This window comes from Boleophthalmus pectinirostris, unplaced genomic scaffold, assembly GCF_026225935.1.
Source record: "Boleophthalmus pectinirostris isolate CB_2022bp ecotype Guang Dong unplaced genomic scaffold, ASM2622593v1 HiC_scaffold_8, whole genome shotgun sequence".
In the NCBI taxonomy this organism is placed as follows: Eukaryota; Metazoa; Chordata; class Actinopteri; order Gobiiformes; family Gobiidae; genus Boleophthalmus; species Boleophthalmus pectinirostris.
The window spans coordinates 1,610,788-1,628,567 of NW_026571515.1; the positions used below are offsets into that span (position 1 = coordinate 1,610,788).

The 17,780-nt window shown below is 43.6% G+C and overlaps 1 protein-coding gene across 3 annotated transcripts; it reads right to left on the bottom strand.

Moving 5' to 3' along the window:
• Nucleotides 1-201: 201 nt before the first annotated feature.
• On the bottom strand, nt 202-16,589 carry tpx2 (TPX2 microtubule nucleation factor). 3 transcript variants are annotated; one of them, XM_055166307.1, is made up of 15 exons: nt 16,524-16,589; nt 16,176-16,394; nt 12,891-12,977; nt 10,624-10,780; nt 10,425-10,544; nt 7,850-7,956; nt 7,615-7,760; nt 5,865-6,039; nt 4,869-5,059; nt 4,641-4,736; nt 3,693-3,866; nt 3,159-3,305; nt 2,104-2,215; nt 1,615-1,790; nt 202-417 (listed from the first exon to the last, which is right to left on the bottom strand). In XM_055166307.1, exons 2-15 carry the CDS (start codon nt 16,282-16,284, stop codon nt 307-309), a joined length of 1,908 nt encoding a protein of 635 aa, XP_055022282.1. In that variant the 5' UTR covers nt 16,285-16,394; nt 16,524-16,589; the 3' UTR covers nt 202-306. The 3 variants fall into 3 exon arrangements, with proteins under 3 accessions (XP_055022282.1, XP_055022283.1, XP_055022281.1); XM_055166308.1 differs by having other exon boundaries at nt 10,624-10,768; nt 16,176-16,566; XM_055166306.1 differs by having other exon boundaries at nt 16,176-16,564.
• Between the last annotated feature and the right edge of the window lie 1,191 nt (nt 16,590-17,780).

Genomic DNA, 17,780 nt, shown 5'->3' on the forward strand with positions numbered 1-17,780 from the left:
CTCCATACAACCTTTAAGTCACTAAACAAGCTCAACATCCAGGTTCCAGAACTTTCCCCTTAATTTCTCTGCTAAAACTTTCTGAAAACCTCATGAAACATGACCAAAAAAACCACACGAGTCGAGGGATGAGACAACATTTAGTAGTAGAACATTTAGTAGAATATTTACAGAAGCGACAGGAGCTGCACACAAACTGTCTCCACACTCACAGGATTTATTCAAAAAACATTAAAAAAGGTAAAAACTGGTAAAATACAATAGAAATATTTAAAAAGGGGGACAAAAATAGAAGGAAAAAAAAAGTCACATGCGGAATCGGTCGGAGAAGTTGGGCGACTGTGGCATGGTGAGCGGCATGTCGCTCTTCTTCACTTTCACACAGCGATAGTGTTTGACGGGCTGAGCCTTGTGAACCTGCAGGAAACAAAACAGACAGAGCGACAGTCAGTGAAGCTCAAAGACGAAAGGAAACGCAACAAAAACTACTTTTTACACTTTAAAAGGTCTAAATGACACAAAACCAACTCCTGTGAGATTTACAGACGTGCTCCTCAAACTTTTTATCTCCACGGACCAGATTTATGTCCGACAAGATTTTGAGGACCAGGGGCTGCGGCGACACGGCGAGGTTTAGACCTGTTTTTAGTCCCAATTAAATCCTGGTTTACACCTGGTTCAGACCCGGTTTAGACCCGATTAAATCCCGGTTTAGACTTGGATTTAATCCTGGGTTTATTCCCGGTTTTAGTCCTGTTTAAATCCTGGTTTAGTCCTGGTTAAGTCGTGGTTTTAGACCTGATTAAATCCTGTTTTAGTCCTGGTTTTAGACCTGATTTAGTCTGATTAAGTCCCATTTTAGACTTTGCTTTAGTCCCGGTTTAGTCCCATTTAACTCCTGGTTTAGTCCCGAGGTTTTTAGTCCAGAGTAAATCCTGTTTTAGTCGTGGTTTAGACCTGGTTTTAGACCTGATTTAGTCCTGATTAAATCCTATTTAGACCCAGCTTTAGTCCCATTTTAGACTTTAGTTTAGTCCTGGTTCAGATTTGTGTGTGGGGAAGGGGCTTTTAGTATCACAGACATGATTTAGATCAGGAGAGTTAAACTCATTTTGTTCCGGGGTCGTGTCCAACTGACTTTGATCCAAAGTGTCTGGATCAGAAAACTCATGTCATATAAACCCCAAAAATAACAATAAGTTCAAATATTTCTGCAGAGAAACACAAATCTATTACACAAATCTTTTTTAACTGATGAACTCTTTCTTTTACTAAATATTATAATATTATGAAAAATACAATTTCAACAAAGTTTTAACATGAACTTGTTGGCGTGTTAAACGTTTGCTGCGGCGTTTGGCGGGCGTGTTAAACGTTGCGGCGTGTTAAACGTTGCGGCGGCGTTTGGCGGCGTGTTAAACGTTTGCGGCGTGTTAAACGTTTGCGGCGGCGTTTGGCGTGTTAAACGTTGTGTTAAACGTTTGCGGCGTGTTAAACGTTTGCGGCGGCGTTTGCGTTTGCGGCGTGTTAAACGTTTGCGGCGTGTTAAACGTTTGCGGCGGCGTTTGGCGGGCGTGTTAAACGTTTGCGGCGGCGTTTTGGCGGGCGCGTCACCTGCTCCTGCCGCAGACGGGCGATCTCCTCCTTCTCTCGCTCCTCTGCTTCTCTGCGCTGCTGCTCCTCCATCATCGCCCGCAGAGCCTCCTTCTCGCTCACCAGTCGGTCGAACTCCTGCCGCTCACGGGCGCGGCGCTCGGTCAGCAGCTGGAAGCCCGCGGCCGCGCTCAGGGCTGAAGGGGGCGGGCACAGACGGGCACAAACGGGCACAAACAGATACACAGAGTCATCCACAACGGGCACAACATGTTTTAAATGTTTATATTAGATTAAACTGACTCTTGTGAGTGAAAAAAACAGAGCTGGAGTTGTGTTTTGTTTCATTCACATGTTTGGAGTTTTGCAGATGTAAACAGACAAATAGAGTCACTCAGACGCCCTGTTCCACCTTGTGATGTCATGAAGAGGTAATTTAAGCTCAGAGTGTGAATGAAACAAAACTCCAGGTGTGTTTTTCAGCAGGAAAGGGGAGAAAAGCCGCCTCACATGTGTCTGCGCGCTCTTCCTTCTTGGGTTTGAACGGTTCCTTGTGCGTGACCACGTTGGGTCGGGCTTTGAAGTGTGTGGCCTCCTCCTGCTGCTTCTTCTCCTCTTGGACCTGCAGGAACAAGAGCATCGTGAGCGCGGAACATCACGGTCTGAACAGTGATGAAGAGAACGGACAAAACTCTACAGCTGAGCTCAGGGGCTGTGGAAATGTGCTGTAATTTAGAGAAGAAGATCTATGAACCGGAGTGTTCCACGTAAAGAGCAGAGTTTAGACGCCCTCTAAAACCTGCCCAGGACAGTAACATCTCCAGAGGTGTGAGCAGAACACGGGGCCGGAAGCCCGCGGCCGTGGTGAGGCTAAAGGGGACGGGCACACGGGCACAACGGGCACAACGGGCACAGTCAGATACACCACTGGTCCCCAACATTTTTTGTCGCATGGACCGGTTTTATATCCAACAATATTTTGTGGACCGGAGGGGGTTGGTCAAGTCCTGACCAAATCCTGTTTAGACCTGGTTTTAGAGGCGTGGCCCGTGCGGTGTACGGGAGAGGGGGGCGGTCCGTATGGAATGGCAAGGCTATATCTGGTTTAAGTCCAAGGTTTTGGTCCAAGGTTTTGGTCCAAGGTTTTGGTCCAAGGTTTTGGTCCAAGGTTTTGGTCCAAGGTTTTGGTCCAAGGTTTTGGTCCAAGGTTTTGGTCAGGGGCTGTACTGTAATTTAGAGAAGATCTATGAACGAGAGTGTTCCACATAAAGAACAGAGTTTAGAGGCTCTGAAATGCCTCTGGTTGGACTTTGAGGAGTAAAACCTGCCCAGGACAGTAACATCTCCAGAGGTGTGAGCAGAACCCGGGGCCCTGCTCACACACTGGTTGTATCATTACACAGACACAGACACACACAGAGACACACACACAGAGACACACACACACACACACAGAGACACACACACACAGAGACACACACACACACACAGAGACACACACACACAGAGACACACAGAGACACACACAGACACACACAGACACACACACAGACACACACACACACCATGGTCTCCCAGCGGCTGCTCTTCTGGGCTCCTCTCTCGTTGAGGAGCAGGTGAAAAGGCTCTGGTTTGGTGGGCTCTGGTTTCTTCTTCTCTGGAAGCACCACTGTGCTGAAGTCGGGCAGAGGCTGAGCCTTGAACTTTGGAACCTGGAAAATACACAAATAATCAAACATCTGCAGCAGGTTTCACATCAAAACACTCCATCAGTGAGCGGCGTGTGACATGTAGAATAATGCAGCTGGAATTCAAGCGTCTAAGCACAGCAGCAGGACACAGAACTCTACAGCTCAGGTTCAGTTTGACACAAACATCAGAGTTTGTCAAAGATGAAGACTCCTGCTCCAGCTCAGGGAGAATCTGCAGCTCTGGATGTTTCCTGGAGCTAAAAGTCTGGACCCTGGCTCTAAAGAGTAAACTAACCCTGTGCGTCCAGCCGTCTGCGTGTGGAGCTGAGGTCACACACTGCTGGGTGGAGCAGGTCAAACACACACAGACACACACAGACACACACTGGAGTAAGTAAAGAAACTCACGTCCTCGTTCCTGAGCTGCTCGAGCCTCTTCTCCTTCAGCGCTCTCCTCTCCTGCTCCCTCTTGTCGAAGGAGAAGGGACACACCTCCACCTGGTGATGCTCGGGCAGTTTGGGCTGGAAGGGCAAACCGAAGTGCGGCACAGGCGGAGCTTTGATGGGAGACGGGGGCTTCACCTGCGGGTCCACAGCAGCACCAGTAAGAACATAAAACTAGTCCACGGTCTTCAGGGTTTATAACATTTTTACAGGATTTAAACGAATAAATGAACTCACAGGAAAATCTGGTTCCTGCAGATTTCTTTTACATTTATATCAAAATTTAATACCTACTTCAGGGCTTATTTCATAAAACTACTGCCAAAGAAAAACTAAATTCTTGAATTTGTTTGGATTTATTTCTCAAACAAATGAATTTGGGGAGTTGAGACTCTTCCTCATAACTGAAATGTGTCGCTCTGACGTAAAACCAACAGTAAAAAACAACAGAACAGTGTTAGTCAGACTTTGGGTTCTGCTGAGCTCGTCTTTGATTTCTCGCTCTTCTGCAGAGTTTGTTTCTTGTGCTGCTGCAATTCGTGATTTTCAGTGACGTGTTCAGAGGATTTTGATCCGGGGCTGAGTCGTGTTTTCAATTATCGTTTCAGTCGCTCTTTATTTAAGCAACAGTATTTAACCAAATAACGGTGGTTCACAAATTAAACTTTTGAGGAGAAATGCGATACAGAGAAGTTACGTACTGCACAAATTTTAAGACTCAGATATAAAAATTCAAGAGTTTTTAAAGTCTTTTTAAAGGTATTATTTCCAAATTCATAAATTCAATGCTTTTAAGACACAGTGGGAAACCTGAAAAATGGAATATTGAATCATCCACACACCAAACGATGCTCCTCAGTGTCACTACGCTAAGAAAAAACTGTTTTCTAGATGAATGAAATGAGAGTTGACCTGGACAGGAGGCGGCTCCACGCGCACCCTCTTCTTCAGGGCGAAGGCCGGAGACTCTGGGAGCGTCAGAGTGGGCAGCTTCTTCTCCGGGACGCCCTGTGAACACGGAGGAGCTTTAGAACCTGCACACAGTTTACTGGACAAACTCTCCTCTGCACTGAACGGCTGCAACAGAGACTCAGGCAGGACACAGGACAGAGGATCAGTCTGAGAAGAGCTTTGACTCACCACGACTCCCTCCAGGATCTTCTTGGGCACCGGGTGGGACTTGAAGACGTGTGGCGGCTCCTCCTCTTCCACCACCGGGGGCTTCTTGGCCTGTCGCTCCTGGAGCCTCTTCTCGATCTGCAGGTGGAAACCTTCTGGGATGGTGGGCTCCTTCACTGTGGGTTTGTGCTGACTCTTCACGGGAGACGGACCTGGAGGACAGAGTTAGAGTTGGTCTCCAGACAGCAGGTCCTCTCCTGGTGCAGGCTCCAGGGCCACATTTGACTCTTTGGTCGACTCTGACCGGCCCGTTTCAGCTCATTTGGAATCACAAAATACGTAAACATTTGTATAATATTACCTCATGCCTGGACTAAAGCTGCACTGCTTTTATTTTAGATCTGTTTTTTAAAATTACATTTTTTCTAAGGCAACCTGGACTAAACCTGGACTAAGCCTGGACTAAACCTGGACTAAACCTGGACTAAACCTGGACTAAAGCCTGGACTAAACCAGGCTTCGAATATAAAGTTGAAAAAACTGAGGCACTCAAAAAAGTACAAAATATTCAACATCCTTTAACACCACATGGCTAAAGTTCGATAAAGTTCAAATCAGACCAGCGTGTTTCGGCCCTTCAGCCTCCATCAGGGCAAACTCCTGTCTGGTGCATGATGGGACATGTAGGCTGAACAGATAAAATCAGTTTTTTCAACTTTGTATTTGACACTGTTCCCTACACTGAAGAGCACCAAAAGCACAATTCTGCACCATCTCTGCACATCCAAGTCGCTCTCCTGCCCCTAAACATTTGCAGGTCCAAAGCGCTTTAGAGGTTTATTGCTTTTTATAATGAAATACAATTCATTTACAATTTCATTTATTTTGCAGAATTGAGTTCAGCATTTTGACTCCACAATATTTTATGTTTCTCCCCCGGACCCTCGCCCAGACCCTCTCGCCCCCGCTCCCTCGCCCGGACCCTCTCGCCCTCGCTCCCTCGCCCTCCGGACTCACCCCGCTCCTGCGTCTGTCGGCTGGGCTGGTGGAAACGGTCTGGGGTTCTCTTCTCGTACTGCTGGATCTGCTGGGCCATGGGCACGTAAGGCGCCGGCTCCTCCCCCCTCTTCCTCCTCCTGCTGCTCGACAGGTTAAAGGGCTTCGGCACCGTCGCACCTTTCACACCTTTGGCCTGAAATCCACAGAGAAAACACGAGTTTGTACATCTCCAAAGGAAATGAGACGGTCATAATAGACATTTTGTTAAAAAAATAAAATAAAAAACCTGCCCCCTGCTGTATGCAGCCAGTGCATTCATGAAAGTGAGACACAAGCCCAAGGAGAAGTTCACCTGGAGCATCCAACCTAGTGAAGGCTGTGAGGTTCAGACATCTTTAATAGTTTTTCTAAAAGAGGGGTCTTTTTAAAATCGGCACCTAAACAGAAACTCGGGTCCATCCGTAAAAGTTTAAAAAGTTAAAAATCTTAGTTCAGAACATTTGTAGAAGTTTAAGCTCTTCTTTCCCATAAAAACTCCACAGACTCAGTGTAGTTCCACACAGAGGAAATCTACTGTGTGAATAATCTCAGTATTGTAGGGCGACCAAACGTCCGTTTTTCGCGTCTTGTCCTGGGCATCCGTTTTTGTTTTTTTTTAAGTGATGGAAATGTCCGGGTTTTCATTACAGTTCATTGGGGGCATTAAATTGATCGGCTTTCGTAGTTCTCTGACTCAGAAGGAGCGAGACACAGTCGGTCAGTCTGCAACACGCCGAAGCACAAATGCACAATTAACAACGACTTGTACAAGAAATTCTCAGTTTTCCGTCCCGGTCGGGACAAGTGTGAGTCCATGTGCACAGGTTGAGGTGAGAGTTCAGTGTCCCTCGTTTATCGTGGGAGTTATGTTCTAAAAATAACCCGCGACAGGTGAAATCCACGAAGTATCAACTTTATATTTTACAATTATTATATCTGTTTTAAGTCTGTAAAACCTCAGCACAAACTTTATACACTTTTCTCAGACAGGATCGACAGGTGCTGTCGTCCTTTTGTTATTTTCCTCCTTATTTATGTAACAAACCCAAGATTCATTTATTCCTTAATAGAGTCTACAGAGCAGAGTCCTGCATGGGGCCATTTTTGGAGACCTGCAGTACAACACCGCACCTGCGCAGGACAGGATCGCACCTGCCAGTTAACCAGAGATTATATCAAGTTTTTGTGCTGCCTACGCCACGGACCGAACAGGACCGAACGGACTGACCGAACCAAGACCGAACCAGACCGAACCAAGACTGAACCAAGACCGAACCAGGACCGAACCAGGACCGAACCAGGACCGAACCAGGACCGAACCAGGACCTAGTGTCGGGATGGGCCGGAGGTGACGCAGGAGAAGGGACCGATGCAGAGCTCCACACCTCACGGAGGTAAACGCGGCAATTGCCTGATCGCGCTTTGCAGACAAACTGCTCGGCGTTCTCTCTCTTAAGTCCAAGATTAGTCCTGCCCCACCCATGGGTTTAAAAATAAATAAAAATCAGCGAGACCGCGAAAGGTGAAGCGTGATATAGCGAGGGACGACTGTAGCTCAATGTCGAGGCCCCACCTCCCAGCCCCGGGAAGGTGTCTGGGTTTTCACAAATGGAAATATGGTCTCCCTACAGTATTGGTCTTTGTGATCTTTAACTGCACCTCCTCGGTTTGTGATTCTGTGTGGTCCTGAGATGAAACCAGACCCGAGCCGTGGCCCTCGTTTACTCACGGGGGAGGAGGGTTTGCGCAGCTGAGCGACGAAGTTCACGTCTTTGGTGGCGTTTGTCGAAGTGGAGGGTTTGATCCGCGCGTCCGTCTTGAAGTTGAACTCTCTGGGCACGGTGCCGGCGAAGGTCGTCTTCTTCGCCGGTGGATCTGTAGACGGAAAAGTGTCGGTGTGAAACATCTCGAAAACAGAGTCCACGTCAGAGCGAGCGCTGGGGGCCCAGTCAGGAGACACTCACCTCCAGCTAAAGCCGCTTTGTAGCTGGCCTCGTTGTTCTTCCGGTGCAGAGCCACCTCCTCCTGCAGCTTCTTCATCCTCTCCAGCTCCAGCTCCTCAGACGACTTCCTGAAGAAACAAGCACAAAACGCAAAATAAAAAAAGACGCCTGAAGAGAATCACACGGGCACAGAATCGCTGGACGTCACCAAAAGCAGATGAGGTCAGGAAGTAAAGACAGACGCACAGAACCACGTTTTCCTCCACTGACTCGGCGCCAAAATGCCTAAACTCCGTGCAGCCTGTGGTCGCTGCAGCCGCTCGAATCGGGAGAAACTTTTTTTTTTCCTCGTACCAAAAACGGTGTGTAACAAGGGACTTACAGGGACTTAATGTGGATCAAAAGTGGATCGACAATCTCTAAAACCAGGAGGCACGAAAACAGACTCTGGAGTTTGCGACGACCACTTTGTACCAGGTCACGATTGTGTCATTTATTAATTAATAGATTCAGAGTTTTTTTGGACAGCTATTTAGAAAGACAAACATCCTAAGTGACGGTAAACTGTTGCGTTATAAGTCCAAACTTGTCACACAAAAAAGCTTCATGTGGTGCTCATTTTATTTGCTTACTATTGCAATTTGATGTTTTATACTTTTTTAATAATTATCTTTAGATGATCCAAGTGCAGCGGCTGATTTTAATTCTAAATAGTTTTCTCCTCCAGGCTTTAAATCAGGAGTGTCAAACTCATTTTGTTCCGGGGGTCGTGTCCAACCAACTTTGATCTCAAAGTGTCCGGATCAGAAAACTCATGTCATATAAACCCCAAAAATAACAATAAGTTCAAATATTTGTGCAGAGAAACACAAATCTATTACAGAAATCTTTCTGAATTGATGAACTCTTTCTTTTACTAAATATTATAATATTATGAACAACCTGAAACTTTAAGGAAAATCCAATTTCAACACAAAGTTTTAACATGAACTTGTCTGTAAACAGGAATAAGTCCATTTTTGTTGTAAAATCCTGCACTCGGCTCCACTTTTCTCATGTTGGACATTTTTCTGATGAGGGTGTCACGGTCAACAGTCAAAACGATCGTCCTTTAAGAGCGTTTGGAAAGAGACAAGTCTTCATTTGTGCTGCTCTGGTGGGAGGGGCCACGTACAGAGACGCTGGAGACGCTGCTGTGATAAACACCACAGAAAATTAACAATAGTTTAATAAAAATTATAATTAAAATATTTTAGTAGAAAATCAGCCGAGGGCCAGATTAAAGGTCTTGGAGGGCCGGATCTGGCCCCCGGGCCGTATGTTTGACACCTGTGTTTTAAAGGTTTTCATTTGGCTCAGTGTTTACGAGTTCTACAGCACCAAATAATTTATTATCTCCATCGCCTCCAAACTGTATGAAAACTTCAGACTTCTCCACATCGTACGGGTCAGAACTTATATTTAGACTTATTTTTTCGTAGTAGTGGGTCTGTGTCGCCCAGTTTGATGAGTTTTAAAGTGGAGTGAAACACTTCCTGCCCTCATCTGAATTTCGCGCCTCATCGGGATCACGCGAGTCAAACCCGACGATGATGAGACGGCAGAGGACGAGGCAAATCCAGTCCACACAAAGTTTTAAAGTGACTGGACTCAAATATTGTGCCGTCTTTAGTATTAGAATCTCTTCGTGCCCAATTAATTTGCAGAACAATAAAATACGGATCCACCTTTTAAGACATTAAATTTCTGACAGATTTCCATAAAAATATCCAAGGAAAACAATTCTATGTTGTCATTTTGGCCGACGCACCTGGAGCACGAAGAGCAGGAGGATCAACAGGACACAGTCTAGTCTCTCGTGGGTTTGTTTTGTGTGCGTCTCTCGTGTTTGGGTTTTTTGTGTGTGCGCGTCTCTCTCGTGTTTGGGTTTTTTGTGTGTGCGCGTCTCTCTCGTGTTTGTGGGTTTTGTGTGTGCGCGTCTCTCTCGTGTTTGGGTTTTTGTGTGCGTCTCTCTCGTGTTTGGGTTTTTGTGTGCGTCTCTCTCGTGTTTGGGTTTTTGTGTGCGTCTCTCTCGTGTTTGGTTTTGTGTGCGTCTCTCTCGTGTTTGGTTTTTGTGTGCGTCTCTCTCGTGTTTGGGTTTGTGTGCGTCGTCTCTCGTGTTTGGTTTTTTGTGTGCGTCTCTCTCGTGTTTGGGTTTTTGTGTGCGTCTCTCTCGTGTTTGGGTTTTTGTGTGCGTCTCTCTCGTGTTTGGGTTTTTGTGTGCGTCTCTCTCGTGTTTGGTTTTTGTGTGCGTCTCTCTCGTGTTTGGTTTTGTGTGCGTCTCTCTCGTGTTTGGTTTTTGTGTGCGTCTCTCGTGTTTGGTTTTTTGTGTGCGTCTCTCGTGTTTGGTTTTTGTGTGCGTCTCTCGTGTTTGGTTTTTTGTGTGCGTCTCTCGTGTTGGTTTTTCTGTGCGTCTCTCGTGTTTTTTTGTGTGCGTCTCTCGTGTTTGGTTTTTTGTGTGCGTCTCTCTTGTTTGGTTTTTGTGTCGTCTCGTGTTTTTTTGTGTGCGTCTCTCGTGTTTTTTTGTGTGCGTCTCGTGTGTGGGAGCAGGACTGACTCGGTGGAGGCCGTGTTCAGGCTGGAGGTCGTCTGCAGACTGGAGACGCTCCGAGTCGCCCTCAGACTTTTGCTCTTCGTGATGCGACTGGACTTCCTGAGCGGCTGAGCGACTGGACTCCTGCGCAAACACAAAGAACGCGACGTCAGCGCGGATCAGAGAACCCGACGCCCGCCGCGCTTCACGCAACGCCACGTACTTCCTCTGCTTCTTCGTGGGCGGACCGCTCGTCTCCATCTTCCGTTTGGAAACTCTGAGCGGCTGGTTCCTGGAGGTGGAGGGTTTGGAGTCTCCCCACGTTGTCACGATGTTTGAAGAAGGAGGAGGAGGAGGAGGAGCGGCGTCTGGAACAGCATCTGGGTTAAAACACGTCACAGAGTTAAACAGTAATACACACAGAGGGTCCCACAAACACTTTGACATCATTTCACAGGGCAATAATTTTGGTAATTCTTGGTCAAATAACCTCAAATTTTCACAGAATCTACAGAAACAGATCAAGATTTTATATTTAATGTTTTATTTTTGTTCTGTTTTCAGGTTGAGTAAGAGCTGCTCGATTAAGGAAAAAAAATGATCACGATTATTTTGGTCAATACTGAAATCACAATTATTCAAACAATTATTTTTTTTACTTACAGAACATGATTCAGCATTTCTCTCTCTCAAAAAACAAAACAAACAACAACAAAAACACTTATTATTTGATGATTTACGCAAAACTATCAAATTGAAAATAAATATCGGCCACAAATCTGAATCTTAGAGCAGTTGCGATGTATAAAATGAATAAAATAAACTTTGAACATGAAATAAGGCAGAAATACATAAATGTGTCCAAAATAAACTCTATATCCAGCTGTTTTATAACCTCTATATTTAAAAATAAAATAAATATACTTATTATATAAACAATCTCCCAAAATAAAACTTTGTTAAGCTTCACTTCAACTCGATTACTGTATTTTTCGGAGTATAAGTTGCACCAAGCCAAAAAATACATAAGAAATAAAAAAAAAAAACATAAGTCGCACTTTTTGGGGGAAATTTATTTGATGAATTATAAATTATACTCATTTTGCGTCTTGGGATCTGCTCACTCACCCAAGACTTTGATGCAAAATTTTGAAAAACTTCAAACGGCAAAACAAATGTGGACCAAAAATGTAAAGAGGAAAAATCTGGTAAAAACATCAACATCAGAGACTTAGTAGTTTAAGATCATTACTAATAAAAAAAAAGATGTCAAATTGTTTGGGACATGCTGTATATAAATAATAGTGGACACACACATACACAGTAGTAGTAGTAGTAGTAACACACACACAGTAGTAGTAGTAGTAGTCACACGTCGTAGTAGTAACACACACAGTAGTAGTAGTCCACACACAGTAGTAGTAGTAGTACTCGTAGTAGTAGTAGTACACACACAGTAGTAGTACTCGTAGTAGTAGTACACACACAGTACGTAGTAGTACACACACAGTAGTAGTACTCAGTAGTAGTAGTAGTAGTACACACACAGTAGTAGTATTCGTAGTAGTAGTACACACACAGTAGTAGTATTCGTAGTAGTAGTAGTACACACACAGTAGTAGTACTCGTAGTAGTAGTAGTAGTACACACACAGTAGTAGTATTCGTAGTAGTAGTAGTAGTACACACACAGTAGTAGTACACACAGTAGTAGTACGTAGTAGTAGTAGTACACACACAGTAGTAGTATTCGTAGTAGTAGTAGTACACACACAGTAGTAGTAAACACACAGACAGAAGTACACACAGTAGTTAGTACACACGTACACACACACACACACACACAGCAGTAGTACACACACATACTGTAGTAGTAGTACTAGTAGTAGCACACACACACACACTGTAGTAGTAGTAGTACTAGTAGTAGCACACACACACACTGTAGTAGTAGTACACACACACACACACAGTAGTAGTAGTACACAGTAGTACACAGTAGTACGTTACACAGTGGTACGTTACACAGTAGTACGTTACACAGTGGTACGTTACACAGTAGTACGTTACACAGTAGTAGTCACACAGTGGTACGTCACACAGTGGTACGTCACACAGTGGTACACACAGTAGTAGTACACACAGTAGTAGTTACACAGTAGTAGTTACATAGTAGTACAGTAGTAGTCACACAGTACGTCACACAGTAGTACGTCACACAGTGTAGTCACACAGTCACACGTACGTACACAGTGGTACGTCACACAGTGGTACGTTACACAGTGGTACGTTACACAGTGGTACGTTACACAGTGGTACGTTACACAGTGGTACGTTACACAGTGGTACGTTACACAGTAGTACGTTACACAGTAGTACGTTACACAGTAGTACGTTACACAGTAGTACGTTACACAGTAGTACGTTACACAGTAGTACGTTACACAGTAGTAGTAGTACACAGTAGTACGTCACAGTGCTGGGATCAAACCTTGGGGCTCTTGAGTGTTTCTCTGTGGAGTTTCAGTGACGGCGTCGACCATCAGAGACGAGTTCAAACTTCCACTCTCACGTTTCTCTGCAACACAAACACCACAAACGAGTTAAGAACCAGAGCTGGGAAGTAAATGAATAAATATAATGAGAATATTCACAATACTCATTTAAAGTAACTGTTCTGGTGCAGTTACTTTTTCATTTGGCTGAATTCACAAAACACAATTTAGGAACAGTTCACTGACTGGTCCATTATCAGAACACAGAGTTCACACACTTTCACGGGCAAAAAAAATTAAAAAACTTTTCCATGACTTCTTCACGACTTAAAGTGAATTTTCCATGTCAGAGTATCTCCAGGTTTGACTGCCCCAAATTTAAGATCACGTAAATGAAAATTACGACCAAGATCGCAGCCGTGATGCAGCGAAAAACACCAGATCCAATTCTAATAAAAACCAAACAACTACATCAAACGAAATCTAAGAATCACTGTGGATTAAACCTACACTTCTTCATGATCCATCCAACATCTTCCTCTACTTTACTGATTGGTTTTGGGCTCTGGCGGCAACGAGTAAACAAAGTATCGGTGCAAACTCCAAATTAGACGTTCGTTCATGCTACACGACTTCATGTTGTCGTTTCCTGAGGCTCTGCTCAATTTAATTTCTCTCCAGCACAACACAAACCTGCTCCAGGTCCATGAACAGTTGATAGTCAAGGTCAGTTAAACAATCAATTCAATTATTGTGTCTTTAGGCAAGACACTTCACACACATTGCCTTGTATGAAAGTGGTGTGTGAGTGATCGAGGATTTAAAGTCAGAACAAAGAGAATGTTTGGAGAGTTTGATCTCGGGGAAAGACGTTATTGTTCTTCTTCCTACAGGATTTGGAGCTTTACAAACGTCACGACCAAACAGCAGCGATTGGTTCAATAAGAAAAAAGTCCCCGTCTACTGTCGAGTGAACGAATCCTAATGCTGCAGGTCACACGGTTTACACTAGAGGTGTGCAAAAATATTGAAATAGCGATATATCGTATCACTTAATGTGATGATACAGTATCGATATCGTGGGCTACTGTATCGATATATCACCAAGAGTATTTTTGGTATATTTCACTAAATTATTTTGTTACAGCTACAGTTTTGGTGCTTGTTTAGAGGAAGGAAACTTTTTTATGCGACACATTTGACATTTTCACTGTTTTGATGATTTTAATGTTTGTGTTTCATATGAACTTTGAAATAGAAATGGTTTAACAAAGACTTAGTATCACAGCCATGATTTAGCCTTTATTTTTATTGAACTGTATCGAATCGAAAGCTCACTGTATCAAGGTATGTATCGTATCGGCAACTTCTTAGTGTAAACTAGGCCTGGGTATCATTAAGTGAAACACTCATTTCAATGAAATTTAAAACCTTTGTGAAAAAAATAAAACTTGGACAACATAATTTAAGTCTTTTCAAGGCCTTAATTTAGGAACATGAAATTTAAGACCTTTTTAAGACTTTTAACACCCTGCATGACTTTCCAGCACCTACATGTGTAGAACTGATCAGACTTTTAGGTCTAAATCTGAGTGACTCTTTCCACTCACTTTATGGTTTGGGATTATAGTTTTTGAACATTTTAAATCCTGTCAGTGCATTTATTGTCGTCTCTTTTAAACACTTACGTTCAGAAATAATCAGAACATTCTCATGAGAACTGAACAGAACACTGGAGCTGCGGGAAAGACTAAAATTCCATGACTTTTCCAGGATTTCCATGACCGTGGGACATTACAAAATACATTTTACTGCAGGTATTCAGTGTTCTGGATCTAGTTTAGACCTGGTTTAGTCCTAGTTTAGACCCGATTGTGCTGGTTCAGACCTGAAATATAGTCCTGGGTTTAGGCCCGAAATACAATCCGGGGTTAAGGCCCGAAATACAGTCCTGGGTTTAGTCCTAGTTTAGGCTTGGTTTAGACCTGAAATAGATCTGAAAAAGTCCTGGTTTAGACCTGAAAGAGAGACTAAAATTCCATGACTTTTCCAGGATTTCCATGACCGTGGGACATTACAAAATACATTTTACTGCAGGTATTCAGTGTTCTGGAGCTAAATACGTGTCCAAAGTTTCCTCTAAAACACTGAGAACAACACAAAAGCTGGAGACATCTGCAGCATCCCCCTCCAGCCGGGCTGCTGTGGTCGGGTTCATGTGGATGTTTACAGTTTCCTCTGCTGCAGCACAGAAATATTCACACAAAAACAACATTAAAGGGTGTGATTTCACAGTTTCAGGGATGAGTGGAGTTTGGGTTCACTCTCCCACTCACAGGATTCAACAAACAAACTGCTGCTCAGGATAAAACAAAAACCCTCCCGGACTGAAGGCTGCGACAGAAAAAAAACGACTAAAAAACTAAACCCAGGACCATGTCGGGGTCTAAACCCAGGACCATTTTGGGTGTAAACTTGGGGTAAACTAGGACTATATCAGGTCTATTTCAGATCTAAACCAAGACTAAACCAGGACTATTTCAGGTCTAAACTAGGACTATTTCAGGTCTAAACCAGGACTATTTCAGGTCTAAACCAGAGGAGCATAAATTGTGTGTTTTTTTTGTTTTGTTTTTGCCCAAATCCATCAGCCTGAGCTTCTGTGTTTAGTCTCAGATTTTACTCTGACCCTGTCGTGAGTCGAGGATGAACAAGTGGATGATCATCCAGTCAGGACCACAGACACTCGGACATTAGAGGGACCAGATTTTCCAAATGAAACACTGGGACAGACTCGGGTTTGGACGGTTAGTTTAAATAAAATAGTGAAAAAAGTGTAGCTCCGTCCATCCTCGACTCACGAGAGGATCAGAGTTTAATCTGAGACTAAAAAAAACAAAAAACATAACACAATTTATGCTCCTCTGGTTTAGACCCGAACTAGTCCTGGTTTAGACCCGAACTAGTCCTGGTTTAGACCCGAACTAGTCCTGGTTTAGACCCGAACTAGTCCTGGTTTAGACCCGAACTATAGTCCTGGTTTAGACCCGAACTAGTCCTGGTTTAGACCCGAACTAGTCCTAGTTTAGACCCGAACTAGTCCTGGTTTAGCCCAGACACTGGGACATTTCTTGTATAAAACTTGGACAAATCAGTGGTTTTGTATAAATCTAGTGGCACAGAGACACACGGGGCTCAGACCTGGGCCTGTCCCGGTACACCAGGTCAGTAGGTGCGTCTGGTCTGGTCCCCCCCTTTTGATCCGCGCACTCGAGTCTTACCGAACCAGGTGTCGTCGGGCGGAGCGTTGTGTAACTCGGCCAGGTCCACCACTTCGCTCGGGGCGTCGAACACGTACCGGTCCGACGTGTCCAGCTCCGTTTGGTCCATTGTCTTTGGGTTTTTTTTTTTGCAAGAATAAACAGAAAAAGTTGAGAGGCGCGGAAGGAAACCGAGCGTTAGTCCAGACGCACCGAGTCACCGCCGATTATCCACACATTCTGCGAAAAAACACGAAACTGAAAGTGAACTGGCGGTTGCAGATCGCAGTGGAGGACGCGTACAGTTTGTAGAGTTCGTAGAGTTAGTTTTTTGTCCAGGTGAAGCTTTTTTAAAACCGCAGGACTCACCAAAACTCAGGTCCGTGCGCGCACTGCTCCCTCGCGCTGTTGTCGTTCAAATGGGTTCTCCTCTCGTTTCCGGCGGTTTAAAACGGCCAATGGGAGAGCACGCTTTACCACGCCGACGCCGCTGATTGGTTCAAGGCGGATCACAGGGGGGCGGTGCTCATTCCACACTTCCGGTGTATGTGAAAAAAAAAAAAAAAAAAAAGAGCCACGACGAAAGATTTGTTTTTATTGTTATTTTTTTATTTTTAGACGCAAAATTATATGATACAAACAAATTGGCGACATTAAACGACAAATGAGAAATCAGGCAGGAACAATGTAAAAATTAATAAAATAAAATAAATGTGACGCGAGCTCTTGCGGTCCATAACGGTGAAAAAAAAAAAAAAGTGTTTCAGCTCTTTGATAAATGTTAAAAAAGTTTTTGTGGATGAAAAAAATTCCAAGTATAATTATAACATTCAAAAATAGTTCAAGTGTTTTTTATCCTTACATAGAAGTTCAAAGATAATGTCTTGGTGAATTCCTTTAGTATTGTTTGATATATTATAGTCGCTGTTGTGGAGTAACAGATTACATGCACCAGAGTTACGTAATCAGAGTACAAATTATGAGTAACTGTATTCAGTTACAGTTACTGTTTCCATGAGAGGTAATTGGATTACAGTTACTTTGTTGAAATAAATGAGATTACACGGCAGGATTTTACTGTTTTCACATTTTGGGCTAAATCCCTTTTTTTTTTAACCAAGTCTAAACCAGGAATAATTCAGGATTGAACCAGGACTGAACCCAGGACAAAAACCAGGTCTCAACCAGATCTAAACCAGGACTAAAACAGGATTTAACAGGACTAAATCCTGCTGTGTGGACGCGTCTCCTCGTCTTTTATCAATAATATTTTTTATTTGGTTCAGTAAAGTCTGGGTTTTTTATTTTCTTTTATCAGACTAAACTTCTTATGTGAAGATTTCCTCGTCTTTGTTTTCACTACAGCAAATCAAGTAATCCAAAGTAATCAGATTACATTACTCACCTTAAGTAATTTAATGGATTCTGTTACAAACTACATTTTGGTGTGTGTAATCTGTAATCTGTAGGGGATTACATTTTAAAAGTAAACTTCCCAACACTGATTATAGTATATAACACTTTTATGCACCAGTTTCTCAAACTTCATCACAAGTAAAACATATATTATATTATATTATATAACATAAACTTACAAACACTTGTAGAGGACAAGTAAACATAAGA